A 15399-nucleotide genomic window follows, 5' to 3' on the forward strand; every position below is an offset into this window, starting at 1 on the left:
TTGAACAGAACTCTCTCGTTTTTATTTTTTATGGTAGACACATCACATGCTGGTCAGCAACACATCATCTACAATAATCATGTATGCTGAACGCTTTGTACATGCCCCACCTCCAAAACCCTGCATATATCGTAACAAGCCAGGCCTACTTCAATAGTATCATCCTCATTTTAATGTTTCTGAAATCTTTTCCTTAATCTGACACCAATTGACTCACATCAGCTTAAATTGGCTATAATAAAACCTTGTCATGGGGAAAATGATTAGTTCTAGCACAGCTGTAAACAAAGCAATTGGAGAAGCATGTTGAAGTAGTTCAGGACAATTTAGCATGACACATTCTTCATAAACATTGGCTTTATAGAAAAAGAGAGAATGAAATAAAACATAAGAAAATTTTGATTAGATACAATCCAAAAGAACATTCCAACTTTCCAAAGCATCTTTCCAAGCTTTCCAAGTGAATGAACACAGAAACAAAGCTTCAATAAACTAGAAGAAATCCAGATTAAAGGTCTCCTGCCAGATATTACACTTATATTCATGAGCTTCCACCTCATTAATCCTTAAATGAGTAGCTGCTTCATCTACCACAATCATCTCTTCTAGTTTAAAGTTGCAGTTCCTATCAGAACTTCGATTGCTTGAAGTGTTTCCAAGACCTAATTTATCTGAGGCATCCAAGACGCCTCCTAAAAGCCCAATGTTCTGCTGGAGTCGGCTGTCAATATTCACATTAAAAGTCTCCATCGAATACGAACATGTTGGAAATTCAAGCAATGGGAATGGGCCTAAGGAAGACAGCAATGGTGATTCCTCAACGGAAGAACTTTTAGCATTTGAGCAAAGAGCATTCATGGCCTCTTCTCGCACTCCTACTTCAGTCAGTGCCTTGTGGGTGCTCTGATCAATTCCCATCTGTAGGAGCTTCTTACTTAGATGTGAATTCCAGTAGTTCTTGATCTCGTTATCAGTTCTTCCGGGCAACTGCAATGCAATTCGTGACCATCTGCAATCATATTTAACATGAGACATCTTTACACTAGAAATAAAGGTTTCGATTGCTTGGAGGAATTCTTTACCTGTTGCCCATAATTTCATGCAGTCTTATGATCAAATCCTCTTCTTGCCAAGAGAAATTCCCTCTTTTGACATCCGGACGCAGGTAGTTGATCCATCTGAGCCTACAACTCTTGCCACACCGCTGCAATCCTGCATGAAAAATCGATTGGTTCAGATTGGGGGGGGGTGGAGAGTTGAAGAATTCCTGCTAATTTTGGCACACTGCTCCAGCAGCCAACTCCATATTTAATAATGTGGTTGTAGAGTTTCTCATCCTCTTCTGGAGACCACAATCCTTTCCTCAGTTTCTGCTTGAGAGAGAGGGAATGCCGTCCCATTTAGGGATGATTTGGAGGAAGAAGTAGACTAAGGTGAAGCAATCAAGTGGTGATTAAGCTAATCTTTGATGACCTTCCGTTGTATATGGATTGGGATTTAAGGATTTAAGGTATTGTCCCTGTGGTGGGAACACATTTAACTTTAATAAAAATTGGCAACCAACTGTAGTGGAGGGAAAGGTGAATAGCTTCTTTGGGTAGTTGGGAAATGACATTTTCATTAGAGGGTCAATTATGTGAAGCTTCTTTAGCCTGAGACATGCTATCTAAATATAAGGAATAAAAAAAAAACTCTAGCTTAATTGATCAAAATATATCTTTCGCTTTCTTTACATTTCATGAATATTATCAACAAATATCACGCACTGGAGTTTGTTGTAATTGAATTATAGATTAATACCAACAACTAAAGCTAATATGACTTGTCCAAAAAGAACTAGTTTATAAATCTGTCTATATTTATCTTATTTCAACTGAAGAAGACATTACGGGGATGGGGATTACTTGAGCTTTGAGAAGCATATTTAGATTTCTTCAAGAATATGATTTAGATATATCTTTACTTTGGACGGTAACAAGGGGCACAATCTATCACTAATCAAAATGAAGCAGTGAGGTTCAGTATAGAATTACTGATGGTCCATTGCTGTCCCTGTCACTTACGCTGATGGAAGTTCATGTAACCACTGTACTAAAAATAAGAGGAGTCATGTTCGCACTATTGTGTGATTCCTTACCAATTAATGTAGCCATCAGGAAACCTTAGGTTTGTGACAAGGAGGGATGAACCTCTATCCTGCTTCATTGAACTCTATCTGAATTTCATTGGTAGATATTCTAAAACTGATGTGCCAATTACGGTTGCATTTGTAAGAAGAAGAATAGGGAGAGAATAAGAAATAATATAAGAACAATAAAATCTATTGTTCATTGATATTTGTCCTAAGGATAATACAATATATAATATTCAAAAAGTACTTGGTCAATTAACCAATTAATAAATAACAGAATTATTCTAAGAATAATTCTGAGAATTATTCTAATAATTATAACATAATTATTAGAATAATTCAAATACTAATTTGATTTGATGATCTGATTCGATCAATTCTGGTCATTTCCTTTTATCTCTTTTACCCCCCCCCAAACTTAATGGGAGATCTTTGACGTTGAGTTTGCTTGCTAACTTGTTGAAACGTTGTCTGGATAATGACTTAGTAAAGATATTAGCAATTTGATCTTCAGCAGAAATATAAGAGATGGATAACTGTTGAGTTGTCACACATTCACGAACAAAATGAAAATCAATTTCTACATGTTTTGTACGAGCATGAAAGGTTGGATTTGCTATGAGATATGTTGCTCCAATATTATCGCACCAAATTTTTAGTGCAATATTTGATGCAAGATGAAGTTCAGAGAGAAGTTATTGAAGCTAAATAATTTTTGACATTGTATTTGCTATAACTTTATCTTCTGCCTCAGTGCTTGAACGAGATACTATAGGTTGCTTTTTCGAATTCCATGAGATAAGATTTCATCCAAGAAATATTACATATCCGCTAGTAGAGCGTCTATATTCAGGAGAACTTACCCAATCTGCATCATTATATGCACGTAAATCTTGAGGCGATTGACGATAAAAAAGAAGATCATGTAGAATAGTATCTTTGAGATAGCGAAGTATTCTTTTTACATTATCCCAATTTTGTTCAGTTGGAGCATGCATGAATTGAAAAGCATGATTTACCGCAAACGTAATTTTAGGGCGTGTGATAGTGACATATTGTAAAGCTCCAACAATACTTTAATAAATCTGTGGATTAGAAAGAGCAGGAGAGGATAAAGTTACAGAGTTGTTTATAGCAATTGGTGTAGAGATCAGACGTGCTCCATCCATTTTGGCTCTTTGAAGAAGTCCAGTAATGTATTTGCTCTGAGAGAGAAGATAGCCATCGTCATATGGAATAAGTTCAATACCAAGAAAAAAAACGAGCAATACCCAAATCTCGAGTAGGAAATTCTTGTTTGAGAAGACATAATAAAGTTGTGATACACTTGTGATCATTGCCGGTTATCAGAATGTCGTCTACATAAATAAGGAAAAATATCATAGATCCATCATTATATTTGTGAAATAGAGACGAGTCAGTCTTTGATCCAGAAAATCCTTGAGCTTGTAACCAAATAGATAATCGATGAAACCATGCACGAGGAGCTTGTCGAAGATCATATAAGGATTTCTTAAGTTGGCAAACATGAGATGGAAATTGTGGATGCATGAACCCAGGTGATTACTCCATAAATATAGTTTCCTCAAGATGACCATGGAGAAATGCATTTGAAATATCCAATTGTCATATAGACAAACTAGAACTAACAACTATTGATAATAATAGGCCGACAGATGTAATTTTGATGACTAGGCTAAAAGTGTCATTAAAGTCAATACCTGATTGTTGACTAAATCCTTTAGCTACAAGTCGAGCTTTGTGCCGTTCAAGAGAATCATCAGCTCGATGCTTAAGACGGAATATCCATTTAGAGCCCACAACATTCATCGAGGAAGTGCGCGGAACTAAACTCCATGTTCCATTTCGAAGAAGTGCATCAAATTCTATAGCCATTGCACTACGCCAGTTTGGATCCTTGCTTGCTTATGTAAAACAAGTTGGTTCAATAGATTTTGAAGAGACCACTAGAGCTCGTGGATGGGGATATCGAGTTGCATTTGGTGGGCAACGCTCATAAATGTCACTAATGGGAAGCATGCGACGAGGAGCATGATCATCTGAATCACTTGTTGATGGAGACAAGGAAGTAGGCTGACATGGTGATGTAGATGACAGACTTGCATTATCCGAGGATCCAGAACTAGAGAACATATTATCTATTAGAGTGTATACTAAAAGTCTAGCTTTTATATAAACATTTAAGAATCACATTGGTCAAATGTTTACATTTATGCGAAGTGTAGTTGTCCATTGAATTTATATTGAAGATAACATGGTGTGAGGAGACACACAGAAGTTCATGTTATCAGTTCCTTATAAATTATAAACAGTTGTTCACAACCAAGATGGAATGGGACAAATCATTGGAGTGGTTGTAGTGTAATTAGGTATTAGTTTATCTTGACTAATAAATTATACTAGTACACTATGAGTGTATTGAGCAGAACCATTTGAGGTAGTATCTTTTTATACTGACTATATAAAATAACAATACCTCTATTATTATGAAAGTGTGCACTCTTAATCATGATATAATAACAAGCACGTATACTTAATATTTATTTCTTTGATTTATCAAAGGGTGCGATTTAGCTCGTTAAATCAATAGGTCCGATAAGTTGGAAAATGATATTATTTATATGGTGTTTTGTTGATTATAGAATGAAACTGTGTCCTAGTAATCTAGGTTGATGATGCCCCCTTGAGGAGCTCATAAGGATTGTCATGTAAATCCTACAAGTGGACCTAGTCCGGCATGACAATGAAGTTGAGTGGTACTACACTTGGAGCTAGATATTAATTAAGTGAGTTGTCAGTAACTCATTTAATTAATGCACATTCGATATCTTAAACACAGGGAGACTAACACACTCATGATAAGAAGTAGCCCATATAGTAATATGGGATTGGTACGGTAGTACAATAATAACTTTTTAGTGGAATAAGATATTATTGATGAGCTTGAGTTGAGTGTTCGAGGCGAACACGGGAAGCTCAAGCTCATTGGGAGACCAAAATCAATTCCTCCTCTCGGTCCCTATTATAGCCTCTTATTTATAAAGTCTTATATCCACCCAAACCCAACTTCTTACCCACCTTAAGGTGGTCGGCCAAGCCAAGCTTGGAGCCCAAGCTAGGGCCGGCCAAACTAAGGTTAGATGGGTTCAAGTTGTGGTCGACCCTAGCTTGGAGCCCAAGCAAGGGTGGCCGGTCACAGTGAATTCAAAAGGAAGTTTTATTTTGTAAAATCCTTCATTTTATAGTGATCAATTAAAAGGATTTAAAAGCATGATTTTAATATAAAACTTTCATTCTTTTAGATCGGTAATAAAAGGAAACAAAAGAAAGTTTTTATTTTTGTTGAAAACTTTCCTTTTATGTTGGTTTTAAAAGAGAGTTTTAAAATTTTAAAATCTTTCATTTTATAGCTTTCTACAAAGAAATAAAAGAGAGATTTGAAATTTTTCCTTATTTGTAATTATCTATAATGTGAAAGAAAGATTTTAATTTTTTGATAAAACTTTCTTTTCTTGAAACCATGTTTTATTTTAAATCCTATCTTTTATAGATATCCATAAAAGGATTTAAAAGAGAGAGATTTTAATTTATAAAACATTCCTTTTAGAACTATCCACAAAAGAGCTTTTTAAGAGAGAGATTTTAATTTTTGTTTAAAATATTTCCTTGCTTAGAGAACAAGCATGTGGCTGGCCATGACAAGAAGAAAAGGAAGTTTTAATTTTTTATTTTAAAACTTTACATTTTAGTCATTGGAAAGGAATATAAGGAAGTTTTAATTATGTTTAAAACTTTCCTTATTTGCCAAGACCAAGGAATATAAAAGAGAGGGTAGAGGTGCCTTACCTCATAACAAGAATACATTTTCTATTCCTCTCCTCTCTTCCTTGGTGGTGGCCGAACCTTACTCTTTCTCTCTTCTCCTTTGTTTTCCCTCTTGGTGGCCAGCGGCATATTGGTGTAGAGATCCATTGATGACCGCTTGCTTGAAGGAGAAGAAGAAGAGAAGGAGGTTCTCTTGTCTAGCATCCCTTGGAGGAAAGTTGGTGACCGAACTTCATCATCTCTTGGAGAAAGTTGGTGGCCGAAACTTGAAAGGAAGAAGAAGACTTTGGTGGATTCTGGTCTTGGTAGATCGTCGCCTATACGATGCCTGAGATAAGAAGAGGAATACAATAGAAGATCAAGAGGTCTATAAATTACAAGAGGTGTAACTAGTTATTAGTTTCTGCATCATAACTAGTTCATCTTTTGTATAAATCTTGAAAAACCAAACACAAGAGGTTATCAATTTTAATTATCATTTTTTGTTATCGATTTTTGTTTCGATTTCATGTTTCGATAATGTGTTTCTATTGAGATCTCTATTATTAAACCTTGTTTACTGTGAGAAGTTTAAATATCCGATTTCTTTGAAAGGCTTTGTCTAGGCAGTGGTGGATGATCTCATTCTCAAGAAGGCCTAGTGCTTCACCACATTTGACCTGGAAGCCGATCCTTGAAATAGATATTTGATTAACTTCTGTAATATGGTTTAACTTAGGAAGATCACATCGGTTGAACTTGAAGTAAGAATGTTAAGTTTCGTTCCCAATTCGAGTTTAACTTCTAAAGGGAAAATTTGGATTAATAATGTTAAGCATTGTTTGCAATCCAAATTTAACTTTAGTAGAACATATGGGTAGCTAGGATAGTTCTATGCTTGTACAAATTTTTATACAGGGGAACTAGGACGGTATTCTAAGTAGCAACCAATAATTGGTATCAGAGCTAGGGTTAGCCTCTATGAGTTTAGTTTTAGTTTAATTATGCACATGACATACATATTTTAGGCAGGATAATAGTAGGATGTGAAAATAGATTAACTCTGTGGTTGTAGGCTCCAACTATTATGACCTATTGTGATTGTGTGTGATTGGACCCTCTGACATGTCGAGGGCATTTTATGTGTGCGCATGATTGTACTTATTAAATACAGTCGGAGTTATATTACTTTTAGGATTTTATATTTTTGTTCGATCTAGACTTTATGTACATTCTTTTGAGGAATATAGGATCAATATATATAAAATTTGAGGCGTGGTGCTATTTGAAGACTAGAGGCGCAGCGGAAAAGGAAGCTCGATGGACGTGACGACATGAGCCCTAGGGCTGGCGGCTAGTTTTGACGACTGCTAGGGCTGGCAGCACACGGAGGACAGTGATGGAAGAGGCCATAATAGTTGGAAAATTATTTTTCCATATTTATTTCTTTTTATTTACTGTGATGTGTGTGTGTGCATGTGATGTGTGCTTGCATGATAAAATCCTCTTCTTAAAAAACTAAGTGGGAGAGGGATTAGTAAATAAATTTCATGGTCTCCATTATTGGTTTGTAAGTGATGCAAACAAACTTGTGTGTTGGCTCTGACTGCCTCCCTCCACAACGGATGAGTTTGTTTACAGATCACTAGATCAAACTTCCTAAATGGATGATTATAGGAAATTATTTAGGAGCATGTGATCTTCTCCAACTGAAGGGGCACAATCCTATTTAATGGACTAAGTATCAAGTAATGGTATACACTTAGGCGCATTTAATAGTATCCACCCCAACGGAGTCGTTGCTATTATTTGTGTGACTAAAGGAATACCAACTATTAATTTGTCATAAAGCTAGGTAAAACCCCCTCTTACAAATGTCTGAATTTGTATACGTCCACACTAACGTGACATACAAAATTCACGGTGTTTGAGGTAATCTTATTTGTCATAAAGTTAGGTTGACAAAATAAAATGGATAAACCCTACTCTTACAAATAATTGAATTTGTATACGTCCACACTAACGTGGCATACAAAATTCATAGTGTTTGAGATAATTTAAGGTTGACAAGATAATTAATGGGTAAGATCCTCCTCTTACAAATGTCTGAATTTGTATACGTCCACACTAACGTGACATACAAAATTCACAGTGTTTGAGGTGTTGGTGAATTTAAATGATATTATTTTGAGGAATCAATATTATTTTAAATTCTAAAGTTTTGACCAAATATTTGATCGAAGATAGACCAACTATTAATTTTATTTGTCATAAAGATAGGTTGACAAGATAATAAAATTAATGGATAAAATCTCCTCTTACAAATGTTTGAATTTATGTACGTCCACACTAATGTGACATACAAAATTCACGGGGATTTTGAGGTGTTGGTCTTGACCAAATATTTTTGTGATTCTCTGGATTTCAAATATTTTTCAATCCCCTAGCTTTTATACTATAGAATAGACTTAGTAGTCCCAATTATAATGATTGGAAATAAAACTTGGACACTAAGGTGGACTGTCCTCTCAGAACTGAGAATAATAAAGGTGTATTTTATTCATTAGTTGTTGAAACATATCTAGTGGTGTTATGTACCGGTACTTGGTGTGTAGATATGGGAATCACTGATCATGTCTGCAATTCATTGCAAGGGTTCCAGGAAACCTGACAACTATATGAAGGGGAAATCACCGTCTATATGGGTATTGCTGCAAAAGTAGTAGCTGTTGTAGTGGGAGATGTTTATCCTCTGATATGAATAAAACATGGATTTTGAGAAATTATCTTTACGTACCAAGTTTAGAAAGAACTTGATTTCAGTTTCTAAACTATTTAAAGAACTTGATATTCTGTCTTTTTTGATAACAAAGTTGTTATCAAGAAAAATAAGGAAGTTATCTGTTTTGGTACGTTGGTTGACAATTTATATATACTAAATCCAAAAACTCCCACGATGCAACAAATGGAAATTAATAACACATCTTCTAACTCTAATAAGAGAAAGCAACTTTCGGAAATGAACCAATCATATCTTTGGCATCTAAGGCTAGGTCATATTAACTTGAGTAGAATTCAAAGGATAATAGCCGATGAACTTTTGGGTTCATTGGTGGTGGAAAACTTTCCAACCTGCGAGTCTTACTTGGAAGGAAAAATGATCAAGAGGCCTTTTAAGTCTAAGGGGTATAGAGCCAAAGATGTGTTGGAATTAGTTCATTCTGATTTGTGTGGACCTATGACTGTTGGTGCAAGCTGCACCAGAATCAAACCTGAGTTTTGATGTTGTCAAAGGTTCAAGTTAAGTCTTGTTATGATCTAACAAGTTGATTGAGTGTGCAGGATGTTTACTCAACCGGAAAAGACCTAGTTGGAGGCTAGGCAGGAGAAATCTTAGCAAATCGTGGAACCCAGGTGCAAGTCCAAGTAGGTCGAGGAGACCCTAAGCTTGGCAGTATGATCGAGAGGTCTGGAGGACCCAAGATCAAAAGAAAAGTCCTGGGGAGCCGATCAAGACGGAGTAAAAAGTCCAAACTAGATCTGGAGGATCAAAGTTTGGTAGGTAGGTTGATGTAAACAAACTGGAGGAGCGACAGTGAGGTCGGGTTTCCGAAGGGAACAACCTTAGGTCGCTGATCCAACTGAAGAAACCGGGAAGGTTTCAAGTTGATATCAAGACAGTGCTACTACTGTCTTTTATATTACTCTTGCTTTATAATATTATTGTTCTAGCATCTGTTTTGCAGGAGATTTTTTATCTTAATACTATTTTGCAGGTCCGTCTGGATCGATTGACTGAACAGTAGTATCGGTCGATCGAACCAGGCAAAATTAGAACAACATTCAGATTAGACCAGAACAGATCAGAGTCCGATCAAAGTTTGATCGGTCGACTGAACAGTAAGATCGGTCGACCGATCCATGGTGACTCAGCACTGGCCAGCTCATTAGCACCGATCAGTAGGAGAAGGAAAAAAGGCTAATCGCTCGACCGAACCGGAGGATCGGTCGACCGATCTAATCAGCATTAAATACAACATTAAAAGAAGATCTCAGCTAATTGTGACGAACAGGGAAAAGATCCTGTTCGGTCGACCGAAAGGCATGATCGATCGACCTAACCCTTAAAGAGCATTGATTGCCGGAGATCGAGCCCGCGTCAAACTCCAGCCAGGAAGGAAGGGAGCGGGTTCGGTCGACCGAACAGAGGGACCTATAAAATGAGGCTCGAAGTTTGAGACCAGAATAACTTTTCTGATCATCTAAAAAGCTCTTCTTCGTGTATGGATTGTGCTACACATCTTCAACAGCTTAGCAAGTCACTCTGTACTGAAGTACCGACCAAGCTACATCCTACGCATACAATTGTCCGTATATTTATTTTCATATTGCACTTAAATTAAAATAAGATAGTAGGAGTGTTACTATCTTATTTCATTGTACTTGTACTATCTGCTTCTTTCCAAAGATTTCGGAAAGAAGGGTTTAAGTGCTTTGCCCATCGGTGCGGTCGAGGACCGCGGGCTTTCGAGTAGGAGTCGAGCTAGGCTCCGAAAGAAGTAAATGACTTTGTCTCTTTTCTTATTTCCGCTGCACGATTCTGATTTAAAAAGTAAAAGAAAATTTTTAAAAGAAGCGATATTCACCCTCCCCCCCTCTATCGCTCGCATCCAATTTATCAATTGGTATCAGAGCCTCATTAGCTCTGAATTTCTTAATCATTTTTCAAAGCATTTTAAAACTCTTTGTTTTCTTTTAGAATATTTTTTTATTCTTCAAGCACTACTAATCCCAAGACAAAAGTCTTTGAAATATTTTGTCTTTTAATTTTTTCTTGCAAGGATGTTGAACTCGTATCAAAAAGGTTACAGTACGGTTAGACCTCCACTATTCAAAGGAGAGAATTTCAGTTATTGGAAGAATAGAATGGAGTGCTACTTGAAGTCCGACATCGAGCTCTGGTTTACAATCTTGAAAGGTTACTCTCTCGACGAAAGATGGAACAACATTAGAACCCGAAGAATGGACTCCCCAAATGATCAAAAAGGTACAACTGAACTACAAGGCAATCAACACCATTCAGTGCGGGCTTACAATGGAAGAATTGAATCGAGTCAGCCCATATGACAATGCTAAAGAATTGTGGGACTCTCTAGTCAAACTACACAAAGGAACCAACGACTCGAAGGTAACTAAACGGGACTTGCTTTTAAATAATTTAATTAATATAAAAATGTTTCCTGGAGAGACGACCTCGCAACTACACGCTCGACTGAAGGACATACTTAATGGCCTCCACCTGATCGGACACAACCTGGAAAATCGTGACATAATAAGGTACGCCTTAAATGCCTTTCCGAGGAATGCTTTGTGGGCATCAATTGTAGATGCGTACAAGGTCTCCAAGGATCTTTCAATTCTTAAGTTAGACGAGTTATTCTGTAAATTGGAATTACACAAACAGTCTAATATAAGCCATGTCGAGAAAGATGTAGCTCTGTATGCAGGTCCAAGCAAGGAGACAAAATCAAAAACCAAGATCGAGTCTGAAGGCGAGTCAGACTCTGACTCAACAAATGAAGAAGAGTTGGTCAACATGGTGCGGAGACTTCTGACGAAGAAGAAGTTCAGAAGAAATGTCAAGAAGACTCTGCTCAACCAAACCCAAAATAAATCAGAAGTGATTTGTTATGGGTGCAACAAAAAGGGACATTTCAAAATCGATTGCCTGAACCGGAAGGAAGAAAAGCCCAAATCGACAAGATGAAAGAAGGCTCTTCAAGCAACTTGGGATGAGACTTTTTTCGACGAATCCGACATGGAGCAAACGAAGAACTCGAGCCATCTTGCATTTATGGCAAGAAACAAAGATTCCGACTTCGAGTCCGATGAAGAGTACGAGTCCGAGATCAACCTCGATTCCGAGAGAAGCCCCAGATCAGAAGATCCAAATATGGTAATAATTTATTCTAAATCTAATTTGCTTAAAGTAGTTAAGTGTTTGTTTAAAAAATTATCAAAATCAGAAAAATAAAATGACTTGTTACTTAAGGAAATAGACCACCTTAAGCAACAAGTTAATTTGAGTGACTCGACTAACCAAGTTCAAGTCGGAACTTCAACTCAAGTTGAAAAACTTGAGGAAGAAAATTCCAACTTGAAAGGACAAGTCGAGCGACTCAAGAAAACGTTGGAAAGGTTCGAACTGGGATCCAAGTGTCTAAATATAGTACTTGGGTCGTAACGAGCCGTGTACAACAAATCAGGACTTGGCTACAACCCTAAGCAAACAAATAAATCATATTTGTCTTTAATTAGTAAAAAAAGTTAGAAATCAAGTCCAAGCATGGGTCCAAACAAAATATTTAATCAAATTAATTAAACCAAACCTCTACTTGGTCCCTAAGAGTCAAATCCATTACTTAGATAGACCTTATCTAAGCTATGACTCAGGGGGAGCAATTATAAAAACAATTCAACCAACTTGATTAACCAAACTCATACACTTAGGATTAGGTTTACTTTCTATTAGAATGGTTAGATGAAAAAGGTTTACCAAACCCTACAACATAGCATCAGAATGGATTGGGATGATAGTACGTCAAGGAAACTTTGTCGAAGGCATGTCTAGGATGAATATGGAATTCTACCTGGTGCACTAGACTTAGTGGATCTGAACGAAGTTACCCCCGTCAAATATGGGCTAGTTAGACCAAAATTTAGTATTAAGTTTTTTGGGCGGGAACAGTTTGGAAAGTCTTTACCAAGTGGTCCACCGTTGATACACAAGAAGGTCATATGCCACGCCACTGAACTGAAAGCTTATCCTTATGAAGCTTGCTTGATTAACCCAAAGCTAAGTTTGAATCTAACATGAGTTCAATAACCTTTTTCAAACCTAATTAAATTTTAAACCTAATTCCAAACTTAAACCTAATTAAATTCTAAACCTAATTCTAAACTTAAACCTAATTAAATTTTAAACCTAATTAAATTCTAAATCTAATTAAATTCTAAACCGAATTCTAAACTTAAACCTAATTAAATTCTAAACCTAATTCTAAACTTAATTAAATTCTAAACCTAATTAAAATTTTAAACCTAATTCTAAACTTAATTAAATTCTAAACCTAATTAAATTCTAAATCTAATTCTAAACTTAATTATATTTAAACCCAATGGGACAAACCATTGGAGTGGTTGTAGTGTAATTAGGTATTAGTTTATCTTGACTAATAAATTACACTAGTACACTATGAGTGTGATAAAGAACCTTGTAAATGGATCGCCTTGAAATTCAGCTTAGGGAAGGGATTGATGCCACACTCAAGCAAGATGAGAAGGTGAGTGATAAGTCATGGGGTTTGATCACCACAAGTTGCCTTGATATGATCAGAATTAGTTCTTTGCCTAAGAACTAGAAGGAAGCTCTCACCAAAGAGAAACTAAAATTTTCATTCAAACTTACTTGATTTTCCATACAAGAGTTCTCCTATTTAACATCCCTTAAGATCCACTATGCACTAATTATGCAATAAATATCATGCTTGCATGCATGGTATTTATTATCCACTAATGCAACCACTAATCCCTAATACTAGCTTAATGCAACCATGCATGCATGGTGGTATTTATTATACTAGCTTAGGAACTCTCAAAAATGCATTAAAAACCCACAAAGGACATCAACAGTCACTTTAGAAAAAGCCCCCCCAAAATGATACAAAAATAATTCTCATGTTGGTCCAATTTCACTTTCAATTTGAAGAAATGTGATCCATTTAGTTGTTGCCTCCATTGTGCATTGATCCTCCTTTTCCTTGAGCCCCATTATTATGCCTTCCAAAGCTTGCTTCATTCTCTTAGTCTTGGACCTCGTCATGGGTCCCCCAATTCCCTTCAATGCCTTTTCTTGGCTCACATCATTCACTCCTTTAGGTGAATTTGTCCTCGAATTTAGGTCATCATCACCTACATTAAAAGGACTCAAATCAGCCACATTAAATGTTGCACTAACACCATACTCACCGGGCAAATCAATTTTGTAAGCATTGTCATTAATTCTTTCCAACACTTGGAATGATCTATCTCCTCTTGGTTGAAGCTTTGATTTCCTTTGGGCAGGAAACCGTTCCTTCCTCATATGAACCCACACCCAATCACCGGTGATCCTGTCTGAGAAGCTTGACAAAACAGAGAGCTGGGAGGAAAAACCTACTTCCTTGATGAAGAATAATACCTGACTGAATACCAATCCGAGAAACCCAAAGCGGATTAGGAAGAGTAGAATCACAGAATACCTTCCTAGTGCAAAGCTCCAATGGCGAGAAAGAAATCTAACCGAAGAAAACCCAGGTACATAGCTTCCAAGGCTTCCTGCGCACAAGAAACCAACCAACACTATCGTCAGTGACCTAAGATCGGGGTGGGAATCCCTGGCTAGGCCCTTCGACGCTCAAGTCAGTGATCTCTCTCGGTGTGAAAGAGGGAAGAAGAAGAAGATGAACAGTAGATGAGAATTAGGGTTACGAATGTGTGCAATGATGTGTACTTACCTTGCCAACGGAGATGATTCCCCCTTTTATACCACTTCATATAACCTCCGTAGTCATGAAGTGGACCCCGGTTCATCCCAGTTTGTTATGAGATGACGTAAGATATGTACTTGTGGAAAATGATTTTTAAGAAATCTTTTTTGTACCCCAGATGTACCTTCTTTGTCATCTAGTACCTGCAGAAAAATCCAGAAGCCTTTTTCCCGCCACATTAGCACACCTGTTATACAATCACATACTACAAATATCTTTATTAAAGTACTTTATTTGAAATATTTACTTTTGTCCTGTTTCACAAGTTATTCCAAAGTGCATCTATCGTTCCTACTTGCCCCTCCTATTTTTGTTATATCATAGATAGCTTAATGTAACATTATTCCTTGTATCGGTCGAAACTGAACTTAGACTAGGTCTGGTCAATTATTATTACCTTTCATGATGCTTCTTGGGAAATACCTATCCGTACCCCTCTAAGTTTATTATCCTAGCTGGTACTGGGCTATATTTTATCAAGCATGTAATCTCGACCAATATTGGCATATCATTTTCAAGGTATTATCCAGCCAAGACTGGCCTACCTCTTTCAAGGTATGTCTTGGTTGGTATTGCCCTACTTACTTGGAGGTATATCTCGGCCTATATTGGTCTGCCTCTCTGGAGCTATATACCGGTCGATATTGGCCTGGCTCCTTGGAGGTATATACCGACCGATATTGGCCTGCCTCCCTGGAGGTATATCCCGATCGATATTGACCTACCTCATTTGAGGTATATCCCGGCCGATATTGGCATACCTCCTTTGAGGTATATCCCGGTCGATATTGGCCTATCTCCTTTGAGGTATATCCCGGCCGATATTGCCCTACTTATTTGGAGGTATATCTCGGC

At 36.9% G+C, this 15399-nt stretch overlaps 1 protein-coding gene across 1 annotated transcript; it reads right to left on the reverse strand.

Moving 5' to 3' along the window:
- Window positions 1-432: 432 nt before the first annotated feature.
- On the reverse strand, window positions 433-1400 carry LOC121982829 (myb-related protein Hv33-like). The gene is made up of 3 exons (XM_042535878.1): window positions 1279-1400; window positions 1083-1223; window positions 433-1009 (listed from the first exon to the last, which is right to left on the reverse strand). The coding sequence occupies exons 1-3, from the start codon at window positions 1398-1400 to the stop codon at window positions 493-495; spliced, it is 780 nt and encodes a 259-aa protein (XP_042391812.1). The 3' UTR covers window positions 433-492.
- Window positions 1401-15399: the final 13999 nt, after the last annotated feature.

Source organism: Zingiber officinale, chromosome 5A, assembly GCF_018446385.1.
Source record: "Zingiber officinale cultivar Zhangliang chromosome 5A, Zo_v1.1, whole genome shotgun sequence".
In the NCBI taxonomy this organism is placed as follows: domain Eukaryota; kingdom Viridiplantae; phylum Streptophyta; class Magnoliopsida; order Zingiberales; family Zingiberaceae; genus Zingiber; species Zingiber officinale.

Coding starts and splice junctions, on each gene's coding strand:
- LOC121982829 (XM_042535878.1), bottom strand. CDS start 1,400: ATGGGACGGCATTCCCTCTCTCTCAAGCAGAAACTGAGGAAAGGATTG. Junction 1,224..1,278: donor GGCTGCTGGAGCAGTGTGCC/AAAATTAGCAGG, acceptor GAACCAATCGAT/TTTTCATGCAGGATTGCAGC. Junction 1,010..1,082: donor CATGAAATTATGGGCAACAG/GTAAAGAATTCC, acceptor ATATGATTGCAG/ATGGTCACGAATTGCATTGC.